Source organism: Meleagris gallopavo, chromosome 2 (genome assembly GCF_905368555.1).
Source record: "Meleagris gallopavo chromosome 2, MGAL_WU_HG_1.1, whole genome shotgun sequence".
Classification (NCBI taxonomy): Eukaryota; Metazoa; Chordata; class Aves; order Galliformes; family Phasianidae; genus Meleagris; species Meleagris gallopavo.
This window is the reverse complement of record NC_139405.1, coordinates 97,977,324-98,002,168: the sequence shown is the minus strand read 5'-3', so window position 1 is coordinate 98,002,168 and position 24,845 is coordinate 97,977,324. Positions and strand designations below refer to the sequence as shown.

Below are 24,845 nucleotides of genomic sequence, written 5' to 3'. Positions count from 1 at the left end.
GGTTTTTGTTTGTTTGCTTACTACTCCATTCCTTTTTTTTTTCCTTGTGTAACTTCTGATACAAAGGAAGGGTTTCACAAGTAGTGTAACGGTTTTATTTGAAAGGTTGACCCTTATTTCTTTTGAATTTGTAATGCCTTTTTGACAATTTTCATCTTGTTTAAGCAGGAATATGATATGCGCGTTTTGACTAAATGCCAAATGGATGAACAGTGGACAACTCATTACTGCATCGTTTTCTCTTTCAGTTTGAATGACTTCAAATGCCATTTTAATTAGTTGTAGAAAAAGCTCAGCTTTAAAGAAGTTCTTTGTAATATTCAGTACCTTTTGGCTGGCTGATTGACTTCTTAGCATTTTACATTGTTTTAAGGAAAAAGAGTATAACTTTACTTGAAGATTTACAAGACGTGTTAATAACGTTCTTACAAAGCACAGCTGCATTCACATGTCAGATTTTGAATTACTTGTCATTTTTTTATCACTTTTTATCGCTATGCTCCAGTTCCATCAGTTTGTCTTGTGACATCTTTCTTCATATGTATTAATAGTGTCTCTTTTTCTGACATCAATACATAGATACTTCATTGTACCTTACCATTAGTATATTTTAGTAAGTCTGCTTCAAGAGAAAACTTAGGTAGTAGTGTCTTTCCTTCAACTGATTCCTTACATTTGTTAGAAGTTCTACACTGTTCTTCAGATTAATTGTACTATAGGTGGAGTTAATTTTCTTCATCATAGCTTATGTGCTATGGATTTTTTGTTTTATTATTTTCTACAAACTATTGCACCTGCTGATTTGCAGCTAAACCAAAGTTGATAACACACCAATGTTTTGACTTGCACAGCATCAAGACTTTCTCTTCTTCTCCAGGTTACTAAGTTGGATGTAGGCAAAAAGGTAGAAAGGACAGCTGACTAAATCTAGCCAAAGGAGTTCTTTACCACATAATGTCATGCTCAGCAGTAACAAATGGGAGTGTTGGGGTGTCTTCCAAAGGCACTCAGAGATTTTCTTGGCATTGTTCTGATTGTGGGAGGTGGTGTGTGATTGCCACCGTTTCTCACTCCTTCATGTTTTGAACTATCTTTGTCTTCGTTCACAAGTTTTTTTTGCCTTTGCTATTCCAGTTGTCTCCTTCCTGTGCGACCTGGTGTGGGATACCTGCTTTGACAGGGGGGTTGGTCTCGCTGAGCTCTAGAGGTCCCTTCCAACCCCTACAATTCTGTGATTCTGTGATTCCACTTGTAACAATTGGGAACATCTTTCATTATTCTATAATTAATGTAACTTGGTCTTCCTTCTACTATGTCTTGTTGAGATATGCCTAGATGGCATTTGGTCATTGAAGTACATGAAGATGGAATTGGATGGCAGAGACAGAAAACAAACCAAACTGTTTACTTTGAACATCAGGCAGTGTGTATTTGTTGCTTGCCCAGAGAGTCTGTAGAGTCTCCTCCTTTTGAAGATCCTGAGAAACCTTCTGTGGATATTTCTGCTTGTGTCGCTGCTGGTGTTGGGCCCCATAAACCCAGAGGGCCCTGTCAACCTCATCCAGTCTGTGATACTGATGCTGGGGGTCCCAGGTTTTCATTAAAAGTGAAACTGTTTCTGTCATCTCAAAGCTGAATGTTAATCACTGTCAGTAAGAGTGACAGGACCAGAAAGTTCATAAGCAAATAAATGTTACTTGTGCAGTACTTTAAGAAGTACTTAAATATTCTGAAGGTTTCTAGGATGGATTTTTGTCCTAAGGAGTGAAATCTGTTGTACTGAAATTGTGTAATGTTCCTTTATTTGAATATGAAAGAAAACTGATTTTTAGTTTTTGTTTTTGTTGTTGTTGTTGTTGTTGTTGTTGTTTACCACATATTGAAGCCTATGGAATTAAAGATCCTTTTGAACTTTAAACCCTCTTAGAAAAAAGAATACTTCACATTCAAACAAAGATTGAAGTAGCCCCTAAGCTATTTTTTTTCACAGAATATGACACTAAATCTCATTACTGAACTGACTAGAAATATGGAGGCTAGTCATTTATGTTTGGGAATAAAATAATCATAGAGAAGATATGTTAGTAGTGCTGCATTTTAGTAGTATGCAAATAAGAATGCAAAATTAAAATAGTCTTGGAATACCATTCTTGTTTTTAATGCTCTATTCTATGTATGCTGATAGCATCGTGATACTTTATGCATGCAGAATATTCACATAGTTTTCTAGGATATAACAGTTAGATGGAATACTTAAATTGTTTGCCTTTTTGCATCTCTCTTAATTGCATTTTGAACATTAGAAAATATACAGTTGAAGGGAGAAAATGAAAAATATAGCTGTTTTCATTTTTTATGAGGTTTACAAAATGGATACATAAATCCATCCACAGTCATTAAATTGTAACATGATATGAAGAGTATCACCTTTTCCCCTTTTATTATATCAGCTTAGTTTTCCTCTTTCTGTGGTAAATCCACCTTTCTCCTATTCAATATGTCATACAGATCCAAGCTTTGTTTTCTGTTTCTTGTATAACTCTATTTTGAAATTAACACTGTTAGCATGTCTTTGTCTAGTAAACCACTAGTTAAAATAACTGATGTTAAAGCAGCTAATACTGTGGGTTTAGGCAGAGGAGATCTCCATCCGTCAGAAAGTTTATTACAAGCATCTTAAAACAGGACTTGAAATTATAATTTAACAATTTATACATGATGTATAATTTTAAAAATAACATTTCAGACTTTGTTTTAGATTTCTAGCTGATGCTGCTGTTAAGTGCACAGCAGTTTGCTGCAAATGCTGTCTGTTTAAAGAGTGTTTCCATCTTTATCTGCTCCCAAAGTACTCCTGGATTCTGGAAGCTTGGAAATCAGTAATTGTTGCCTGGCTTCTATTCTGAAGTACTCAGTTCCATTCTGATGCACTGGAATAACCCCATCATGCCAGATGGAAGCATAGAAGGAGACTTCATTCAGTGTATGCATGAATGTATCAGGAAAATGATCTCCACTAGAAATTTAATGGAAAAAGCAGACTTTTTTTTTTTTTTTTTTTTGCTTTAATGTCTAGATGCATCTGGTTGTAAAGGTCTTTCAAAACAGCAAGTTGTTATTCTGTGTAACTCGCACTTTAAATATGCAGATTTGAAAAGAGTTTGTATCTCTCTTAAAGCCAATCTGTTGCAGCCTACATTTTATTAAAATTATGTAGAACTGTGATGTACTTCTATAAGAGACTGACAAAAGCTTGATAGCTGCAAAATCTTCATTGCAGTAGTAGCATAATATGGTGGTAATCCACCTGTGAAGTAGTTTCAGAAAATGCTCAAGCAAATCAAGTCATACATGGCTCAAGATAAATTACTGAAGTAGACCTCCAAGTGGTCTTCCCTTATTATTATAGTCTTAGAGATGTATTTTAAACCATGATTTAGATCTAGCAAAACTAAGGTTGAGTTAATTTTTTGGATTTGTATTGTAGAATAATCCCCAAACATCTCTTAATGCAAAGTTAAAAAGTTTTAAGAAAACAACAACAAAAACAATCTGCAAAAATTATGAAAACTTCTTCAATAATTTTGGTATGTTCTATTGTGAGTCATATTCAAGATGAATAAAAGAAAGAACGACAGAAGAAAGTAAATGGAATACTGATCTTTTTTAAAAATAAATGAGTAAATAAGTTTGTTTCTCCTAAAAATTTCAGGTTTTTTAGTGCACAACTGTAGAACAGTGTACCTCTAGGCATTGTTTCAATACAAATAGTAGTGTGTACATAAGAATAATAATGATTAAATATTGAGCAATCTCTTTCAGCTGCCTGTTGAAGCCAGGATAGAAGTGACTAAGAAAGCTGTTAAGGCAGTCAAACATCTTTCTGAGAAGTCAAGAAAAAAGCATTCTGAGAATGAGATGGAGGATGCTAAAAATCCAGCTGTTGCATATGAAAAAACTCTGAATCACTTGCAGCAATCCCTTGCTCATCTGGAAACACTCACTCATAGTTTTATCGCTTATTTGAAAAACAGCGAACAGGTAATGGTTACCAATCTGATACTTGTTTTGACTGTTGCCATAACCAGCAGTGATACACATCAAGCTACTGTCATCTTTTTTGTGTTTTACAGCTTTGTTTTTGTTTGCTTAGTGTTTGAAAATTCATTTCTACCAGTCTTTTCTGTTTTGTAGTAGATGTTTCATCTTGGCAGAAGTAAAGTTGACACATACCTATAAATAAGGAGTGCACTGATTTGTGTTCAAAACTTATCTGCTCACAGGATGTACTACAGAAGTATGGTTACTTATATGATCTGTCAAGGTCAGAGAGAGACCAAATCCATGAGCAAGCAGTAACCATGTGTATGGATGGTCAGCCTCTGGATATGATACAACAGTTGATAGAAGTGGCTGTTGGAGATCTTTGTCTTTCTACCAAAGATATTGTTCAATGTGCTATTAAAAAAATTATATTTATGCTAAGGTAAGTCTACTGTCAGCATTGTTTTTTTTTGTTTGTTTGTTTTGAGTGCTTGTTTGCTTTGAATGTGTGGATTTTATAGAAGATGAGGTAATGAGAGGAATTGACTTCTTATTTTTCCACTCACCGATAACATCATATTCAGATGAGACAGTTATTCTGAGTTTAGGAAGCCTGAGTTATTTGAACAAACAAGCAACAGAACTCATTCTATTCACTGACAAGTGCTTTTAAGTTTTAAACCTTTAGGTTTATAATTTCATTATGTGTGCATGCATTTCAGAAATTTTTGGCAATTTTATGATTGCATATACTTCTTCCCTCTTCAAGGGAGGGAAATAGTGTGTACATTTTCGTGCAGGTATTTGGGCAGTAGAAGCCTAACAACAGCTGTTTCCACAACAGTTAATTCTACAAAATGAAGTATGATTTCCATTTTTTTGAGTAACTTGCTGGTTTTTTAGGGGGGAAGCATTTTGGTTCTTTTTCTCACTTGCAGCTTTTCAGATTTGTGTTTATTTAAATTTATGAATTCACAGTCTAAGTTTCTCATCTTTGGTTTTTGTTCTTGTAAAGAAAGCTAGAGGTTTTTGCTCTTCTTCTGTCTCCCTTTGTGTCATATCCAAGCACCAAGTTAAACTGCAACTGTGATTATGCTACGCTTCCTATAGCAATTAAAAGTAACAATGATTAAAAATAAATGACACAACGAGCTGTCATCTTGGAGAGAAATTTTGATTTGAGGAAGAGTGTTTATTTGACCAACTCATTCTGATACTTACTATTTTTTGCTGCTGATAGTGCCATCATATGAACGTTCCCTGCTGGAAGCAATTCTTCATCCTTATCTTTTTCTAGAATTCACAGCTCCAGAACCTCTGTAGTTGCATTACACAAACCAAACCATTCTGTTTATACTACCATAGCAAAATGAGTCATCTCTTATGTGAAAAGTATGGAGAAAAATGTGAAATAACTGGCTTCCACACTTTATACTTACACATGTCCTTGAATAATTCTGTGAGATGGGGTGAGACCTGCATGGTGCAAGAGGAGATTAAATCAGCTGTTTTTTTTTTAGCCTCAGTTAACAGTGAGTTTAGCATTTGCATTAACTTCAATACATAGGTCTTTTACATGCGTATATTATTTATAGTCTTGTTTCTAAATAACAAATATAACTCTTGAAAGGAGTTGTACAAAACTACTGTAGTTATTGTGTGCTTCCTTAAGCACCTGTTGTCTTGAATGAGGAAGGAAGAAAGATTTTTGCATTGAAGAGTATACTGTTGAGTGTGGTGTCTGTACTTACAGTCTTCTAGCCCAGAAGGGACATATCTTTCATTCACAAGTTTGAGGTTAAAATAATTTTAATTTAATTGGCATTTTGGAGAATATTATGTCTCTGAGAATCTAAAGCTATTAAAAATACGTGTGAGTGGACATAATGAAGACATGAACACAGGTGAGAGAAAGAAAAGCAAGTTTATTGAAAAGCCCTTCAGTGAAATAACGTACATTTTATGCATTGTTTTTAGTGCTTATTCCTAGCTGAGCTTGCCATTCGTAATACCTCCTCCTAGGAAGCGGTAAAAAAAAAAATAAAAATTGACAGCTTTCATAGTGATGGTGACTGTAAAATTCTTCTGGCAAGCAATGTAGAACTATAGTATGTCCTTTGAGGTTCAACCTTTTTCCTGCCGCAGTGAAACTGAAGATGTTTATTAGAGCAGTGAAATAATAGAGAATGTGCTTTAGGGGCTTGAATGACAATCCATGAGGAGAGTGTACATGGAAAACATTCTGTTAGGATTAAATAATCCTGTGAAGATTCTCTTAGTCTTTAGCAAGGTTTTAAGATGTGGATTTTGAAGTCCGTGGATGTTTGTAGCCCATTAAAAGCAACCTGTCCTCTTCATATCAAGGAGATAGCAGTGTTGCCTCTCTGACATAATTTAATTAAAAAAAAAAATACGTTCAGTTCCCATGGTTGTTGATCTAGAGCTAAAATGTGAAATTCTAAAGGAAATAAGCAGGGGATGAAGTTCTGGGATTTGACCTCTGTACCCCTATCATAATTTGTGTTCCCAGCAAAAATAGAGTTCAGGATGTTTTGTGATTATTGTTAACAGAACATCAATGAGATCTTAAAATTCCTTTTGTTAGTGATGCTCTTCCTCCTCCAGAGCATTATAAAAATACTCATTTTGGCTCTTTTTTCTTTTTCTATAGTCCGACTAAATTAATTCATCAGGGACACTCTCTTGGATTTGATGTTGGGGATGGGTCTTTGCCTGCCTCGGTCTTTGATTTGCTGAGTATTCCATATGAAAGACCACTATATCAATGACCTCATGTAACCAGCAAAAAAAACTTTATTTTGGGGGAAGGAGTACGAATGGGAGTGTAGGGGAGAAAGTTGTTTCATATCATTTATGATAAATGGACAGATATTTCTCTTTTTAATATTTTTCCAGATCACTCTTCCAAGGTATTTCTGTTCCAAACAGATACGTGCAACACACATGAAAGTATGCTACTGTTAAATTGCTGCTAGGCTCTTTCACATTTTATACCAGTTTAGATGGATAAAACTTAGGGAGTTTATTTGGTTTATTTGTCATGAGAGAAAATTATATATGGGTAGGATGATATTCTGTTATGTCCACTCATAACTTAAGTGTAGCGTGGAAAATAATTTACATCTCAGTGATTATGTGTATACTACAGCAAATTGAAGAGCCACAGATAAAAAGAGGGCAGCCTGTCAAAGCATTTGCAGTCTTCTTTGTCAGAAAATGTGTTCCAGAAGTCACTCAGTTTTGGTATTCATAGCATCCTCGGTGATGGTTTTTTCATCAGCTATGTAAATAGGAACATCAGTAATATTGTCTGTCTTGCTGGGGTTTGTCCAGTTGGTAAATAATAATTTGGCTTTACATGACCACTGTCCTAATGTGCCTAGCTGGAATACAGAAGTGTGATGTATCTGGATATAAACTTTATGGCTTAATTCAACTTCAGCGAGTCTCATTAATATGCAGTCTATGACAAACTTCTCAAAATTCTCCTTTCTGCTTCTTTTCCGTGAATTGAATTATACCTTCCTTATATAGACATTGCAAAGCAGAAATGTCTGAAAGGTGGTTAAAAATTCTGTTCTGCAGACCATGACCAGTAACTCCTAAGCAACACTTTTCATTAAAGATTTGTCCACACCCCTCCTGTGAACAAAGTAGGGGGAGAGAGGGAGGTAGGGGCCTTAGTTTGACACCTCAGATAAACTCAGAAGCTCACACCTTTTCAACTGGTGTGTAATGTGCAATTTTTTGACCACTATTCTTCTTTATAAATCTAAACTAATGCCAAAAAAAAAAATAAAATAAAATCAAAACGTTATAAAACAAGATGCCCTGGTTAATTTAGATCTGTTTGCCAAGAGGATGAAAGTCACAGGGTGGTAGTAGTCACATAACAAGAAATGGAAAATTTGACTACTACAGTGGTAAGAAGCATGAAGTAAAAATCCATCAGAGAATAGAAAATCCTTGAAGTAATATCCTCCCTCTTACGAAATTTAGTAAGACAATATTATAAGGTGGCATCACTCTAAAAAAAATGCAAGCATTTAAAAGAAAGGTTGTGTCTTGGCATCTCTTAAGCCTACTGGCATTGATGCAATTTCTGTGAATGAAAGTGGTTACATCTCTATTTTATGCTCAAATACCAGCTTTAAAGTGAGAGCATAACGCAAATCAAAGCACATTAACTGCAGCATTTTATGCAGCATTTTCATTTCAGAGTTCATGGGCAAAAAACTGATTAAAAGAACTTTTTCCTGTGAACCCAGGAAGCTAAATTTTCTTTAATTGTAACATTTCAAGGGAAAACTCTTCAGATTTTTTATTATTTTATTTTATTTTATTTTGAGCTTTGATACAGGACTGTTTTATGTAATAGTTTTGCAGGATACAAGCTTCTTCTTTGGCAGTTAACAATCAAAGTAATACATGTAGGGTTATAACTCTGAACTGGAGTTTCCCTGGATTTTCTGTAACGATGGTGACAAGGAATGTAATGAAGCTACTGTAACTAGAAATGAAACAGGCCAATATGGATGTGAGAAATTGTGGTTGTATCTGTGATATACATGAAAGTGAAACAGAAATGCACTGCTTCCGTGATGGAAAATATGCATCCTTTCTTTCAGTTTTGTAACTGCAACCTCCCTTGAAACACATTAAGTGTGTCGAAATGTTTCCTGTCCATGATAGAAGAATCTTCTACAAAGTAATGCGTTTCTGTAAAAATAAATTACTTCTTGGTGTCCTGCTGGCTTCTGTATCTGGAACACAGCAGTACTGGACTGGGAGATAAGTGGGTGGAGAGGGGACCTGGGCCATGTTGATGTGACATCAGGCTCAACGTGCCCCAGTGGTGTGCCCTGGCAGCCAAGAGGCAAACTGTGTTTTGGAGTGCATTAAACACAGCGTAGCCAGCCATAGAAAATAAATGTTTCTCACACTATATTTAAACTTCACTACTGTTTGCTGTTCTGAGCTCCACAATATAAAAAGGATGTTAGGGTCTTTGAAAGTGTCCAGAGAACAAAAAGTGGGTAACAGGGCTGTAAGGCATGTCCTGTGAGGCAGAGGCTGAGGGCACTTGGATTGTCTGGTCTGGATGAGGCTGAGAAGCAACCTTACTGCTCCCTGCAGCTTCTGAGGAAGGGGAAGCAAAAGGAGGTACTGGGCTCTGTGTCTGGGAACTGATGGAAGGATGAGAACCACACAGGGCTGCAACAGAGGAGGTTAAAACTAGACAAAGGGAAGAATTTCTTTGCCTGGTAGCTGGTCAAACACGAGGGGAAGTTTCCCAAAGAAGTGGCTGATGCCCTACGCCTGTAATTGTTCATTTGAATAATGCACTCAGTAATATGCTTTAACTTTTGTTTACTCCTGAAGTGGTCAGGCTTGGACCTTCAAATATCACTAAATTCCTTCCAGTGGAACTATTGGATTCTATTCATTTTTAAGTAACTTGCAATATCATAGGCTTAACACTTCTTACACCTTCTCAAAGCAGTTCTCATCTAAAAAATAGTTATTTGTATTTGTCAAATACTATAATTTCAAGAACAGTATTGTCCAGTTTTGTCAATTGTTTTTATCTTCCTTGACTTTCTTCTGATGCACAATTCTGGTACACAAAATTTAAAGTAGAAAATCTTGCATTAGTAGGTATAAAACCTCTCCAAGAGAACATATTGAAAACATTATACAGGTACTGTATTTGATGCTTTCTTGTTTGCCTATGGAAACAGCTACTATCAATATAAATCAGTTGTTTCTTATTAAAAAGAACTGATAGTATGAAAAAGATTTTGGTAATCAATGGTAATCTGATTAGATTTAGCTAAGATTCAGTTTATTATGTTACCAAGATCACTCATGCAATACATTGGAAACATTCCATGATCTGTCACTTTAGGAAAGCTCATGGATGATGAAGAAAAACTTTGTATCCTCTGCTGAAGAGGAGTCTAGATAATCAGGGAAGAGAGTTTATCCAAGAAAGACATTATGACTTCTTCTATTTGCAGCTCCTAAATCTTTCAGCTTAGGTGTTCAGATGGGTATTGTGTTTCTTAAAATTTTGGAAGTTTTTGCCAGATAATGAGCAGGACAGGTTGGTTGAAATTTTGAATTTGTATTTAATGGCGAGACTTTTTTTTTTTTGAATGAGATAAAAAGTTTTATTAGACTGAGCACTTAACAGGGAAAAAAACAGATTTTTCACCATCTCATGTCATTTGAGCAGGAGTTGTTCAGGGTAATTTTGCTACTCAGATATTATATGATTCCATGATACTTCTGATGGAAATAACTGTTTGACACTATGACTTTCTCCAGCTTGAACTGACAACACCAACAGTATATGATTTGATTATTTTCCTGATATTTAGATGAAGTGCAAAACAGAGCTAAATAGGGCTGGAATAATAAAAGAATATAATGTATTTTCAATGAACACTTTAATTAGGTTAAAATACGTAGATGGGTTTAATTTATTCCCTTTTCAAGCATACTTTGTACTTTATTGTATTTGAGTGACTTGATTAAATATGCATCACTTTTTCTGAAGCTGAACTAAGATCAAAATAAGCCTTTGTCAGTGTAATTACTCAAGGCTCATATGTAGGAGTTTTGAGGTGAACACTGAATCCTATGCTGTTTAATACATGCATGAAGTAACAATCTGTGAGTAAAAAGAATGCTTCATTAATTATATTTGTTTCTGTTAGTAGCTGGTCATTTTAAGTTATTAGGAAAAAAAACAAGGCAGCAGTCTTTGTGGAATCTTGACACAATTATTTCTTTAATGCTTTAATGAGCTGTAGGATCTTTTTATTTTATCTAACCATTTTGACGCAGTAAAAGCAATATTAAGCTTCTAATAAGTACCAGCTTCATTCTTTTTTTTTTTTTCCCTCCAAATATTTTCTCATTATAAATAACTGTAATTTACAACTAAAATTAACCTTTTTCCCCCCCCTCCCTTTCCTCTCAGCTGCTTTAAACAACAATCAGGAGGCTCTGGAATATATCTTTTTTTTTTTTTTTTTAACATATTTAATAGCAGACTAGCTAATGAACAGTAGGGTAAATACACTTATCTGTGGGTTTTTGAGTCATCCTCAGTAAACTAACTTGGGGATTGTTTGATTGCCTGTCTTCAGTGCAGTGTTCACAAATTCTAAGATTGTTTTCTTGTTCAGTCAAGGAAGATATGAAAAGAAGGGTTACTAGTTAAGCAGGGAAAGTGGAAAACTGCCAAAACTGTTAAGTAATTCATATATATTCTACAGTTACACCATTAAGGACTGCTTTTACAGTGACTCTTGTGTCTTCCTTTAGCAGTGGAAATGATGGTTCTACATCAGTCAAAGATCCACTTGGAGTCCTAGAAGGCATTGTTTCTGCAGTACATGCCAGTGTTGAAAAAGGGTAAGAACTTATGTGGAGTCCTGTGTTAAGGCTTTGAGACATACTATGTAGGAATGAAGGTACAATATTGAGTATGGATGATTTTTCTTCACAGATGTATATAATGAGTTTGCATTTAGTTTTATAGGATTTTATTACTTACTTACAAAGATCAAAATCTGAAGCCTAACAGAACCTTTTACTTAAGCATTTGGAAGAAAGAAGTCACTGAACATAAGATTTATGTAATAATGTATAATGGTGATTTGAAGAAATTGAGGTATTTCTGCCCTAACTCTGTCTGGAAGTAGAACCTTGCTTTTGTTTCAGTTTATTAGGTAAGCTACATGTAATAGAGTCACATTTAGATACCTCAATTGAGATATCTTATCAATGTATGTAGGGTGTAGCACAAAAAAAAAATTACAGAAATGCTCTGTAATGCTTCTCTTCGTATCTTCTCCTCTTTTGTGAATGTTCATATGTCAACTTACATAATGATTTGTCTCTCTCATTGATGCATATTCCATTGTATTTTTCTTGAAGACAAGAAAGAAAAAAAGTCAGTTGTCTTTTCATTTTATAAACTTAAGAATTTATGTCTAATAATAATAATTAAAAAGTAATAAAATAATAAAACCTCATGCTCTTCGGTGGCCAACAAAACAAATTATGCAGAGGCTCCTCCACTAATATTAAATTGGGTAAATATTGGATACTGAAGAAGACTGTTGTCAAAATCCGCAATAAATTTAATTTACAATATTATAATGTAGAATGAGAGTCAATTCTAGTTATATTCTGAAATGCACTTTCCAGAGTCTTTAGATACATACTTCAAAATTTAACTGTTGAAACAATAAGCTAAAGTGAAAATCATTCCAATTACAGGAGATTATTTACATTCTTTTAAGTACTTGTTCTTATTTATCTTTGTAAAGCTTAGCTATTCAATTTACAAAATATAAACCCCTCAGGAAAGAATATGTAAACAAATAGGTGTGAGCTATGCAAAATGCTGCAAATATTCAGATACTTTCTCTTAATTTCCACACTTTTTGTGTATGGTTTGAATGACACTCGTTTGGCAGAGGCATATCTAATTTTACTGAACTTCTGTATTCAGCAGCATCATTCGTGCAATATAAAAACTAAGTAAAATTGAGACCTTTGCAATCTGAATATCTAAGCTGTCAATGTTTATTTTGGAGCTGCGAGACAGGATAAATTTGTATTTTTCTCTCTGATATTACTTTCCCGTCTGCCTTGTTAAGACAAATAAGGGAACATTAGTTATAAATCGCGTTCCACCTGGAACCATTTTCTTGATTTAAATTAAATAAATAAGCTTTAGTTTGAAATTCTACTGAAAAATAGCAGAATAGGCTTTTACTGATTTGTTACATAGTACGTTAGAGCCAGTAAGGGACGGAATAGATTACCATGTCTGCAGTTGCTAGCAGGTTGGTTGAGTTGGTGGCAGTCAGTGTACTGTAAAATGTACTGTAAAATTTAGAATGTATTCAGTATAACAAACTTTTAACAAATATAATCTTAATAATGTAATTTAATTTTTAATTATTTAAGTGATAAAACACAAAATGTATTGATTTACGACAGCTTTTTCTTAAAAGGATTGTGAACATTTTTCATTATCATGTTAGGACATGCAGTGATCCATCTAGCTAGAGATTATATAAAAGAAAAAAACCAACAAATTGCTAGAAACACTTATGATGGTAATTCATGTATACAGAATAAAGTAGAACCTTTAAGGAAAGAAAACAGTATAGATCAATATTAGAGAAAGTTGAAAACAAAAAATAAGTCATATTAAAAAAATTGGTCAGGCTACATAAAGCACAGTTATCAATCAGGACCAGTTGCATTAGGTGATTTTTAGGTACTGAAATTCAGGGCCATTGTGATGAAATTTGCAGTCAAGGTAGTGTGGGGGTGATGCATAGCTGGGTAGATGGAGTTTTGTGGTGTTTACAAGGTTATTTGAATTAAAAAAAAATAAATAAATAAAATCTTCTAGCATTTAGCTTCAGGCACCTGATATGAGGTCTGATTTGTCAGCAGTCTTACAGAGGTGAGCTCTTCAGAGGCATACTCCTTCTAAATAGACATCTAAAAGAAGTAATCATTCTGCTCGTGGTATTCTCTGCACTTCATGTAGCAATTCTTAGGAATCCCACATTTGCACTAGTTTACCTGGATTCTGCTTCTGTGTAACACAAAGATAGTTCATGACACCTCTGATAAAGTTAGAAATGTATTGAACAGATTCATTAACAACTTTGAAAATACGTGCAGGTAATAGGATCAGGGTATTTAACGTAGTATTGTTTAATTACAGGGAAAAAGTAGTTTCTTCAGATGATCTCCTGGAGTGGCTGAGACCTTTCTGTGGTGATGACTCTTTACCAGTGAAGCCTCGCATCAAAGTACTGCAGATTTTGGAACAAGCCTTCCATCTCAGTGATGAAGACAGCAAGCTGCTTGTGTACTTCAGGACACAAGCTGTTCTCAGAGCTTGCTGGCCTGAAACAAAGGTATTAAAATTTACTGCTATAGATGATAGAGTGAGACTTTCTTATGCAGGGATTATATGGTGAAATTTGAGTTTGTAGTCTGTGGTTGTTGCTATGGGTACTAATCCTACTTTCTTTTTGAATTAAGATTCTAGTAAATTGTGTTTCTTTGAAAAACAAAATAGTTAATGGAATCCTCAGCTTTTATTTACAATCAGGAGTAAGTAATACCAAACTTGATTAAATACTAATGATTGTTTTGTACAGCATGCATTTAACTTTTTTTTACATTTTTTCTTTTTAGACAACTGCTTGTCACTTTTACTCTCCTCTTTATTATTTACATGGTGTGACATTATGTTCAGATGTTTTTTCTGAACTCTCTGAGTTTTATACCATGAATGTGTAGTTGGAAAATCAAGGACGTTCTCAAATGGAAGGAGCTGATTGATAGGGAATGCCTTTGATCATAGTTGGAGTATGCTACTGTCTCTTTGAAGAGTCAGCACCTAAGGCTTTTTTTTTTTTCTTAGAGCAGCTCATACCTTAAACTGTCCCAAGTGCTATTTTTTAAGAGCTCTTTTTTAGAGCAAAGTAAGGAAAAACAACGTAAAATTATTGCTGAAAGAACTTGCTATAAGCTGGTTATTATTTGTTCCTCAGAAGGAGACATAGCACTTCTAGCCCAAGCTTTCAAGTTTAAGGCAGACTAATTTTCCTTCTGAATTAACAGATTAGAAAATTCTGAGCTTTTTTTTTTTTTTTTTAAGCATGTGTAAAACTTAATCTAAGATAATAAAGATCTTAGCATGAAAGTTTTCAGGAGTGAAAATTACAGAATCACAGAATTGTAGGATTGGAAAGGATCTCAAGAGATCGAGTCCAACCTCCTTGCTGAAGCAGGTTCCCTACGATAGGTCACACAGGTAACATTCAGATGGGTGTTAAGTATTGCTATAGAAGGAGATTCCACAACCTGTCTGGGCAACCTGTTCCAGTGTGTGAAGCAGAGCATTGAAATATTGATTAATATTCAAAAATGACATTTTTTATGTATGATTCTTTTTTAACTGCTACGTTTCACTACTCATTTTGGTAAAATGCTTATCATGAAAGTATGTAGCATTAGAGGTTCTACATTTAGACTTCCAGGTACAATGAAAATCTAGTAAATGCTTAATGGGAAGAAATATTCTTATCTTGAAGCTTGTGCTATTTTGAAATCATAGGAGTATCAGCTGATACCTTTAGAATTATTCAGAAGCAGAGTTAATCTTCCTCCATTTCCTGAATGCCTTTCTTTTTCCACCTTCAGCACCAAAACCATATGGAGCTAAAATAGAGCATTTATAATACTTAGAAAGATAAAATCCGTGCTCAAAAGCATTTTGTATTAATTTTAAACAAAAGTGCTATCTCAGTTTTGACTTGCTCTACTAAGACCTTCCAAAGGAATAATCATCATCATCATCTTTGAGAAAATGCTTCTCTTGACTCCTTTAGAAATTACTTTCTCTCTTGCTTTCACAATAATGCCAGCACTTAACTCTTTAACGACATTGCGTGTGTATGTCTATGATTAGATTCTTTATCTTCAGTTTGCTTCTGTTAGTATGCAGTGTCCGGTGTCAACATTTTTTTTTTTTTTTGCCTGTTACCCACTTTCCAATTCAAAAGCATTTCAAGTCTGAAATGTTAAACTAAAATGTAAAAAAAAATAAATAAATAAAATAATAAAAAAAAGACAGTAGCTTTCAACCGTGGCTGTAGAAGAAGATAAAAAAGGATATTTGGCAGAAACCTTAAGAATGTGTAATTCTTGTAGACTTCAGTCTTCCAGCCCTATGTAATATATTAGTAACTTCTATTTTCTGAAGTGGTGGATTTTCAGAATGATAGTTTTCAGCAGCAAAACACATGGTTTTGGTGAGGGAAGAATTCTGTGCTGATTATAAGCAGCACTCTGTTAAGTCATGGCACAGAGAGGTTAATCACTTCAGTGCTCTACTCTTTTGCTGATAAATAAGAAGATATTGCAAGAAGCTGTGTAGTAAAAAGCATAAGTACTATGCTAGTTAAACTAAAACCTTTTAGAGCTAATTATATACAAATGTACATACAGTACTGTAATATAAAATTCTATGTGTATGGTATTTAGCTAAGTTCAAAAATATTTTCTGCTTTGCAGTAGTGAAAGCTGTGCTTACGTGTACATACATCAGTATAATTGTTGTTTTCACTACAATTCCTGCTGCAGAGGAGAATCGAGAGAGTCATATTGGAACATATTTTAAAATAATTCTAATTTTCAGTTCAAGGTAAATGTGATGGATGTGGTCTCTTTGCTTTGAATGAATAGTTTGTGATATGTAGCTAGTCTGCGTTAGATAAATTTGTAGATAAGATAAATAAGATAAATAGATAAATTTGTTCGTCTGTTAAGTACTGGTAACCAAAGTTCAGAACTCTTCATTTATGTCTGTTATGATTCACTACATAATTTTTTTTCTCATCTGTTCAGCTGATGTCAAACATTAGTACACAAGTTAGTCTTAGAAAGTATGACCTTATTTGGTTTAATTTGATTTCCTTATTCTGTGAATTAACAAACTGAAGGTAGGATATTGTTTTCTCTGTATTTTTGCCAGATACGTTTCACATTCCTTCGTGATGTGTTAGCAAAAGTGCAGAATTCAGCAATTAAATGAATGCTGATAAATCAAGGGTGATAGTTATCCAGACAGCTTTTTATAAAACAGGTTAATGCTTCAGATTAGATGACCTTCAAGAAGCACCCTTGTGTTAAATTTCTGGGTTACTGTTGATAAACCAGTCAAACATAGACATGAGGAATTACGTCTTTCAGAAGCATGCTGCTATATCAGTTCATTTTGTGTGTGTGTGTGTGTGTGTGTGTGTCTGTGTGTCTGTGTGTAGGTATCTGTTTCTCTAGTGTTACTCCACCTTTGTTCATTTGGTCACCTTTTCTCATCCAGCAACGTAGAAAAATGCTCAATCACATTCATTAGAAAAAATAAAAGGGTGTGGAAAATGGGCAGATGTTAACTTTAGCTAATAGAGGAATGTGTCTAAAAGTTTTGTTAATGGAGTTTAAGCTGTAAACATTTCAAAAAAAGTACTCAAGATCTTTCTTCCATACTGTTCTACCCATACTTGCTTGGCATTTCTTCCATGTTTCTAGACGATCCTCTTTTTCTCCACCATTCCCTGGTACAAATAGGGATGCTAAGTATTGTAAAGGATGAATGTGGATTCCTATTGAGTAAAGATAAGTAAAATGATATTGCAGTGTTCAATTACCAGAAAATGTGTGAAAGCCACCCTCAGAGTGTCAACTAATCCTCTTAGTCAGGCTTCGCATACATCAAAGAGGGCCTTAATATTTAATTATGCTTCTAGGTGCTCTAAGTAGTGGTGCCACAAATCAATGTGTTTCTGGGAAACAGGCCAGCTCTTACAAAATTAAAAATGTACTTCATGGAAGCAGCTACCTATCAAACAGTCAGAAACACAGCAATTTCCAGTTCTCTAATGATAAGTTAACAAAATTAAAAATTCAGTGGTCCTCATTTTTCAAAGGCGCTTGAGAGTCTTTAATTCACATTCCAGTAGCAACCTACCCTCCTGGAGGGAGGAGGCATGTGTTGTTTTAATCCCCTTGATGAATTTTATCTGAGCTCTTCAGGTTCTATAATTTTCTAGTTAACTGACGCATGAAAAAATATGGGTCAAAATACTGACTTTTTTGTACATTACAAAAAAATGTTGGGGGGAAGGAGAAAAAATTAGGCTTACTTCAAAGTTTAGCTTTATCCATCTAAGATGGGAAATTATTTGTTTTTATGTAATAATAAAAAAATCTAGTCTGTAATGACTTGCAGCAAGTTAAAATATCAACAAGCACTGTGAGTGTACTTTGTCATTCGCTGCAGTGTCCAGTTAGGGAGAATCAGTTACACTAACAAGAGTTAGAGCTTTTCCCCAGGAAGTTGAAGGCATTAGCAAAGGTTCTGAGAGTAAAGCAAGTGTTAGTTTAAGACAAGAAATTAACAATTGCAAAGCCTCTATAAGACACACCTTGCCTTTAAAGGATTGTTTAATTATTATGCAAATTGAAAATGTAATTACTGTTTGCATGCTACTTAAATGCAAATAGCTTTGTCATTTAGAGAAGGTAATCTCTTACCCTTCATATTATTATATTACTGGCACTTTTTCCATGATCTTGCAGGCTTGGAGAGCTGCTGAGGGCTAGGTGCTTTTGAAAATTGGAAAGAGTTTCTAATACAAATTTGAGGTAGTAATTTTAGGACTCTTTATCTCTTACTTTTAAAATGTAACTTTGGAAAATTACTGGATTAATTTGTATTTCATGTGTACGTTCCCAATCCTACCTCTACCATTTACTGATGTAGGCAATTTATGTATGTTAGATGCAGGTTTTTCTGTGTCTCAGCAACCTTTCTAATGACTACATTAACATAATGACTTCCTGAGTACTTGTGGCTGTCTTACTTATGGCTGTCAAACTTCCTTTTTCTTTTTTCCGGTTCTCTTTCCTGGTGTATGATAAATATGTTTCAGTTTACATAGAACTCCATGACTTCATAGAGAAAAAAATTCAATAGAAATAGTAGATTTTCAGCATTTACCCATTGCATGTACTTGTGTCAGTTACATTTGAACATGAGTATATGGAAAGCAGCCTGAGATGTGAGAATTCCCAAGTCATTTTGCTGAAGGCATTTATCATCTTTCAGATAACTATGACCCTCAGTTATCTTGATCTGGCAAAGTACAAGTAGAAAAACAGCATCTATTTAATCCTTACCCATCGTTTATTTGTAAAAGCATGCTTAATTAGAGGAAGAATTTATAATCCTATCATCTTGGAGTAAATTTATTGATGTTTATAATTCTAGAGACATTGTTTCTCTATTAAAAATGCATAAAATTAGGTTTAATAAATTAACTTCAAGTTTTAATTAATATTTTAAAACACTAATTTCCACATCTTGCAGATGCAATTTTTCCATGTGACAACATGTGAAATGTTTTTTGGGAACACAAACTGTGGTGCATATGATTGATTAAATACTTTAGAATGCAAATGAATCATTTTCAATTAACTGCAGAAATAAAATGGATAAGACAAATTGAAGAGACAAACAGTATTACTTGAGTGAATGTGATGGTTTCCTATGCAAGCTTTGAACAGAATGGTACTGTGGCTGCTGCAGTTGTTTTAGAGGAGGATAAACAGGCTCTGGAGTTGGTACCACGTAGGGTAATTCACTTTCTGTGATAGTTCTCTAGTAATGGAGGTATAAATGGAAATTTTTTTTTTTTTTTAAAAAGGCATGATGTGCTTTTATCTCACTTTCACAAAAATTAAAAGCTCATTAGTGACATATTAATTCTTACTATGTAGCAAAGAAATATGTGGGTGGACTGTAATGCAGCCTTACGTTGTCACTTGCTAAATTTGTGGCATTGAAGGCAGAAAATACTGGCACAGTGGAAGGATTTTTGCCTCTTTGTGATTTTATATGTAATGTTATCCTGTGTTTTGTAGGATAGCAAAATTCAGAAAATCAAAGCCTACTAATTAGGTACTTTGCCATGTGTTTTTTTTTTTTTCTTTCTGTTGCTTGGTTAAAGCATTCCAGTCCTGTTATTTCATCTAAAATGTTTTCTGTGTCTGTGACTATAATTCTCTCCATCCAATCCCACTGTGGTATGTAGTATACCTCCTGAAAATAAATAATTAGAGAAAGAATGTGATGTCTTTGTGGAAATTAATGGTACATGCTTATGAATCCAAGCATTGTAATTGCACTTTTGAATTCAGCTGTACATTAATCAGAAGTCATGGAATTTCATTCAGTGAGTCTCATGTTCCTGTTTTGATGATGCACTCCCCTGAAAGCATCAATTAATTTATGCAAGCAAAGAAGCAGTCGTAAAATTATCAGAAATTCTACCCTTTACCATTTGATTCTGAACCTTTTTTTTCCTGCTAGTGGAAAAAGTTCTTCATTGGTTTCCATTCAGAGATGTTAAAAGTCTTATGAACAGTATGAACTGTAAAACCATTTCTCTTTAGGCCTTATTTTATCAATATTTTAAATTAATGTGTTACTATCTGTTGATGCCATGTTTGTTTTTTTTTTTCAAACAGTCTCATTCAGTTAAATGTATGATTGACTTAGGTCTGTGAACTATCATCTGAGGAGCTCCTGTCAGCTATTCATTGAACAGTGCTTGATAGGCATTTCTAGTAGTTCATATTCATTAGAAGTATGAGACTTTTTTTAAACATGAAGTAGTTACTTTTTTAGTCGTCTTTGATAAATTATGTATGTAGGCAATTTGTCTGTATGTATGTAGCTAGTAGGGCTTTTTCTCTAAAAATTCAAGTTTTGGGAGGTATCACCACAACATTCTATATTAATATGCCATTTTCATGTTTTTTTCTTTTTCATAGCTCTATAAATCTAAATATATTGTTTCTGTTCCTGCACAAGAGCTTACTTATAACTGCAGTTACTGCTGTGAGGATGACTACATCACATTCAACCATTTGCAGCGCTTACGTAACTTCATCTTGTATGACAGTTTTATGGTGCTATGTAGTGTTTCAAATTAGTTCTGTGGCTGTAACAGACTTACTCATTTATTTAAGTTTGCACAGCTTAAATAATTTTGTGGTATCCGTCCACTTGTCACCTTAAATGCTCTTGGTCCAAGTCATAAATATGGATAAATGGTAGAGGAAACTTGCACTACTGTCCTTTTTTTTTTTTTTTTAATAGATACTGACTCCAACTTAATGTCATATTTCAGTGTCAACAACCTGCTATTCCTAAAGGCAGGTGTTTTAGTTTAATGTGTGTTACTCTTTTTAAAAATACCTGTTTTAACTTGTCAGTTTAGTCTATATGCTGGACGGTATTTTGAAAGCATTAATTTTGGCAAGTTTTTGTTTACATGAAAACAGTTTTAACATAATTTTTCCTCTATTAGCTAGAATTACAGACTGATTTATTGAGTCAGAAGTTATACACACAGTTGAAAGCTGGGAACTTGTGCATGCACTGCTTTTTAATGGTAGTGATAATCAGAAAATGTAAACTGAAGAGACACTTGGCATAATGGGGAGAAATGGCTGATGCTAATTTAACAGCTTAAATGTAAAAGTAATATTTGAAGATTAAAGTCTTGTTAAAATTTTGCATCCCTTATCTATCACCCTTTATGCTATAAATGAAGAGTATCTTTATACCTAGGTTATGAAAATGAAACAGTGATTGATAACTGGCGCTTACAACTAAAATGACTTGCATCTTTTTAACTCCCTTGTGCTACATAGTCTGCTATATGCAGACTCCAGTTTTTGCATATTAACTGACATCTAGTCAATGCGTATTTTAAATCATATATATGTTAATCATGTCCCGTTCAATGTTAGGTAGCTAGATATATACATCTTTTCATATTTTTTGTCATTGTTCATTAGTATCTTTCTTTTCCTCTCTTCTTTCTCCTTATATTTAGGTACAGTTTTAAGAGGTTTTCTTTCTGCTGAAATGTATTTGCAGATTATGACACAATCTCCTGCAGAATATAAATGAATGGATTTTATTTACTACACAAGTTAGACATTTTTTATGTGTTAGGCAATGCACTTGTGCTTAGTGAATCTGTATGCGTTTCTTAGGAATTAGTGATCTACATATCAAACAGATAAGGAATTAAACAATATATAAATCAGTTTGTCAGAAGTTCCTCGGTATTTCTGATGTCTGACAGGAAAATGCAGATGAAACAAAGATGTGAAATCCTCTGTGCAGAAAAAATTGCACCCATTGAGATTCTTTGATGCTTGCTGAATGTCAGATGCCATTTTGTCAGACTCCCTTACTCTTCTTCTGCCATCTGCCACACGGCAAGAAAATATAATGGGATATTGGTGGGAAGGTTCAGCCTCTACTATCATAACATCAATGTCTGCTTCTGGCATTGTGGACCTACATAATAAAATAGGAGATGTTACATTTGGAGCAGTCCTTATAGAAACACAAAGCAGATGCAGATTATAAGGTATCTAATTTCAACTCCATTTTGTTTGTTTTTCAGTTCAAGGAAAGAGAATTAAAAGGCTTGATTTTTTTCTTTCCTTCAGTTAACAATCGTTACTAACAGCGTTTGAAATCATGGCCATTTCAGTGGTGACTTGCTAATTATAGTTCAATATCATTGAATTTGGTTATATGTGAGAGAAGTCAATAGAACCAGAGAGTAGATTAAATGTCCAAAATACTTTCGAACAAACAAACAAGGAGCTCCTGGGTTGCTCACTTTATATGGGGTAAGATGTTTGACTCTGTCGTACTGTTTACTGGCTGATCTCAGTGGGCATATTGTTAGCCCTCGGCTGTTGAGCAAGGTGTTTGCACATAGTCTCTCCCATGAGTTCCCCAATGTCTGTTTTCAGGCAGACAATAACCAGTATTGTGATTGCAGAGCCTTGCAGTTGACCCTCAGCTGCCGAGCATGGGCATTGGGTGAGATGGTCATACTGAAAGATTGGGGAGATGAATACAGGGCAAGCACACTGTCACAGTGTGCAAGTACATAAAGAAGTCAGTGCAGGTTCAGATCAGGATTCAAGCTAGTCTATTCTAAGTACCACAGGGGCTGAAAAACAGACATGAAATAAGAAAAGGTAGCATACATTTGAAACTTAATCCAGTATTCTCCTCATCTCTAGGTAGTCAGAGGAGGTTAATTAGTAATAGGAAGAAGAAGCAGCTCTATGTGTTGTCAAGCACTACTTTGAAATATTTCCCACAGGTAGATGGAGATAATTTACCAGGAAAATATTTAACTGAAAGCTATTGGCTTGTTTACAAATTAAACTTGTTTACTGAAATGAAAAAACTGCATGTTTTAGGAAGCATTCTGGCTTAAACAGATGATTTTAGTGCAAAATTATTGGATGAAATTATGTATAGAGGTTAGTGTATTGTTCATTAAAATATTGCATCCAGATTAAGGTAAAAGAATAGTAAGTACTGCCCTGCTTTTCCTTCTCTGAGGGATTTTTGAATTCCATTGACATACAAAAAAGATGGGTAGTTTATTCTTTTTTAACCTTTTAATCTCTTCTGACTATATACAAGGTCTTCTAACCTGCCTTTAATCAGCTAGTGTAAACTGTTCATTCTCATGCTTTCAGCTGTATTTTTTTGATTGCTCTTGCACACTGGTAGACAGGAAGGATGAATAACGTGGTGGATGATTCTTCACATTTTGCTACTTTTCTCAGCCTGATTCTGTTGTCTCTGAAGATTTTGCTCTCAATCACAGCCTAAAAGATTTCTTCTTAAAGACACCTAGCTTAGAAATAATGAAATGCTGATAGTTTGCTGGGGGCAGCATCACTTACGGTTTTGTCCTTAAAAGTATTTAAAAGTATTAAAAGTATTTACTGTCGCTTTGGGATACGAAGGTTTAGAATAAGATGTTTCAATATGTTCGTGTTTTCTTACAAGTGTCTAGTATGATGGTTGATAGGGGATGTCTCTCATCTTCACTCTGAAGCAAATGAAATAATTAATAGCCTTTAAAAGCTCCTCATCATACCTTTGCAGGGACAGTAGTTGTCTGATTTCAGTACACTTCTGCCTGTTTTTCACTGGCAATTTTTAACACTTGTTTTCATATTCATATACTTCTATAATCTATGTATGCATATACGTATAAAATATATATATATATTCATATAGCATGTGTGTGTGTATACAGACACTTTTAAATATCTGTTTAACTTGGTAACTTCATGTCCTAGGATCACAGAGCGATTTGAGTTAGAAGGGACCTTAAAGAGCATCCCATTCCAACCTCCCTGCCGTGGCAAGGCTGCCAACCTCTAGATCAGATTGCCCCGGGCCCTATCCAGCCTGACCTTTAACAACTTCAGGAATAGGTTAACAGCATAGAAATGCTAATCATTACATTACAGAATTCTATCAGATTGTTATCAGTCAGCGTTTGTAAATCATATGAAGTCCTTTCTGATGATTGTAAGCAAGCTGTAGCATCAGCTTTCTTGATCTGGAATCCAAGTAAAACCTTTTATGTCAGATCTGCTTATTATCTTAAAATGCAGTATGGATGAAGTCTCTACCCCTAGAGGTTGTAGTGAAGTGCATAAGTAAAAACTTAATGCGTTTTACAAGTGAGTCCAAACAAATTGAGAATATAGTGTAGCAGGAAGGAACTATTCAAATGCATGTTTAATGTTTCTATTTTTAATTGCATATTAATTCAAACTTAAATGACAGTGATGAACAGGAACATATTTTGAGATATTTACAATCTGGTGGATGTAGTAAAATGAACTTTATAATCACGTAGATCAGTAGTTTTTAGTTGTGGCTGTTGGAAACCATAAATATCTTCGCTTTTAATACAGAGAGTTGATTTTAGCATGAATGTAGGTTTTCTCAATGTACAAATACTTACTATGAAGGAAAATATTTTTCCGATTTTTACAGCTCAGTTCTTCGGTTATAAACATCCATATCAATTATTTCTTAGAATGTTAGAACAGGATAAAATCTATTGTTGAAAACCATAGCTTTGTCGTGCTTAAGAAAATAAAAAGTAATATGCTGAACAGAATTTGTTGGGAAGAATGTGGTGGAGGTATGTCTGCTTCAGTTTTCCTGTTCACCATTCTAATACATGAACAGGCAGCTTTTTTTTGTTTTGTTTTGTTTTAACTTGGGGAAGGAGAAGATTGGATTGAGT

General features: G+C 34.3%; 1 protein-coding gene across 5 annotated transcripts in view; it reads left to right on the top strand.

Moving 5' to 3' along the window:
- The window catches only part of NBAS (NBAS subunit of NRZ tethering complex), a 160,455-nt gene that overhangs the window by 103,550 nt on the left and 32,060 nt on the right, over nt 1-24,845 (top strand). For 4 of the 5 annotated variants that reach the window (XR_014881627.1, XM_085218042.1, XM_085218041.1 and 1 more), the window contains 4 exons: nt 3,823-4,041; nt 4,284-4,486; nt 11,401-11,490; nt 13,832-14,027. Coding sequence is in view for 4 of the 5 variants with exons in the window: in XM_085218042.1 (XP_085074168.1) it covers nt 3,823-4,041; nt 4,284-4,486; nt 11,401-11,490; nt 13,832-14,027 (708 nt within the window). In the remaining variant the exon portion in view is untranslated. The remainder of the gene's footprint in view (nt 1-3,822; nt 4,042-4,283; nt 4,487-11,400; nt 11,491-13,831; nt 14,028-24,845) is intronic. The other variant, XM_085218043.1, reaches the window with a different exon arrangement.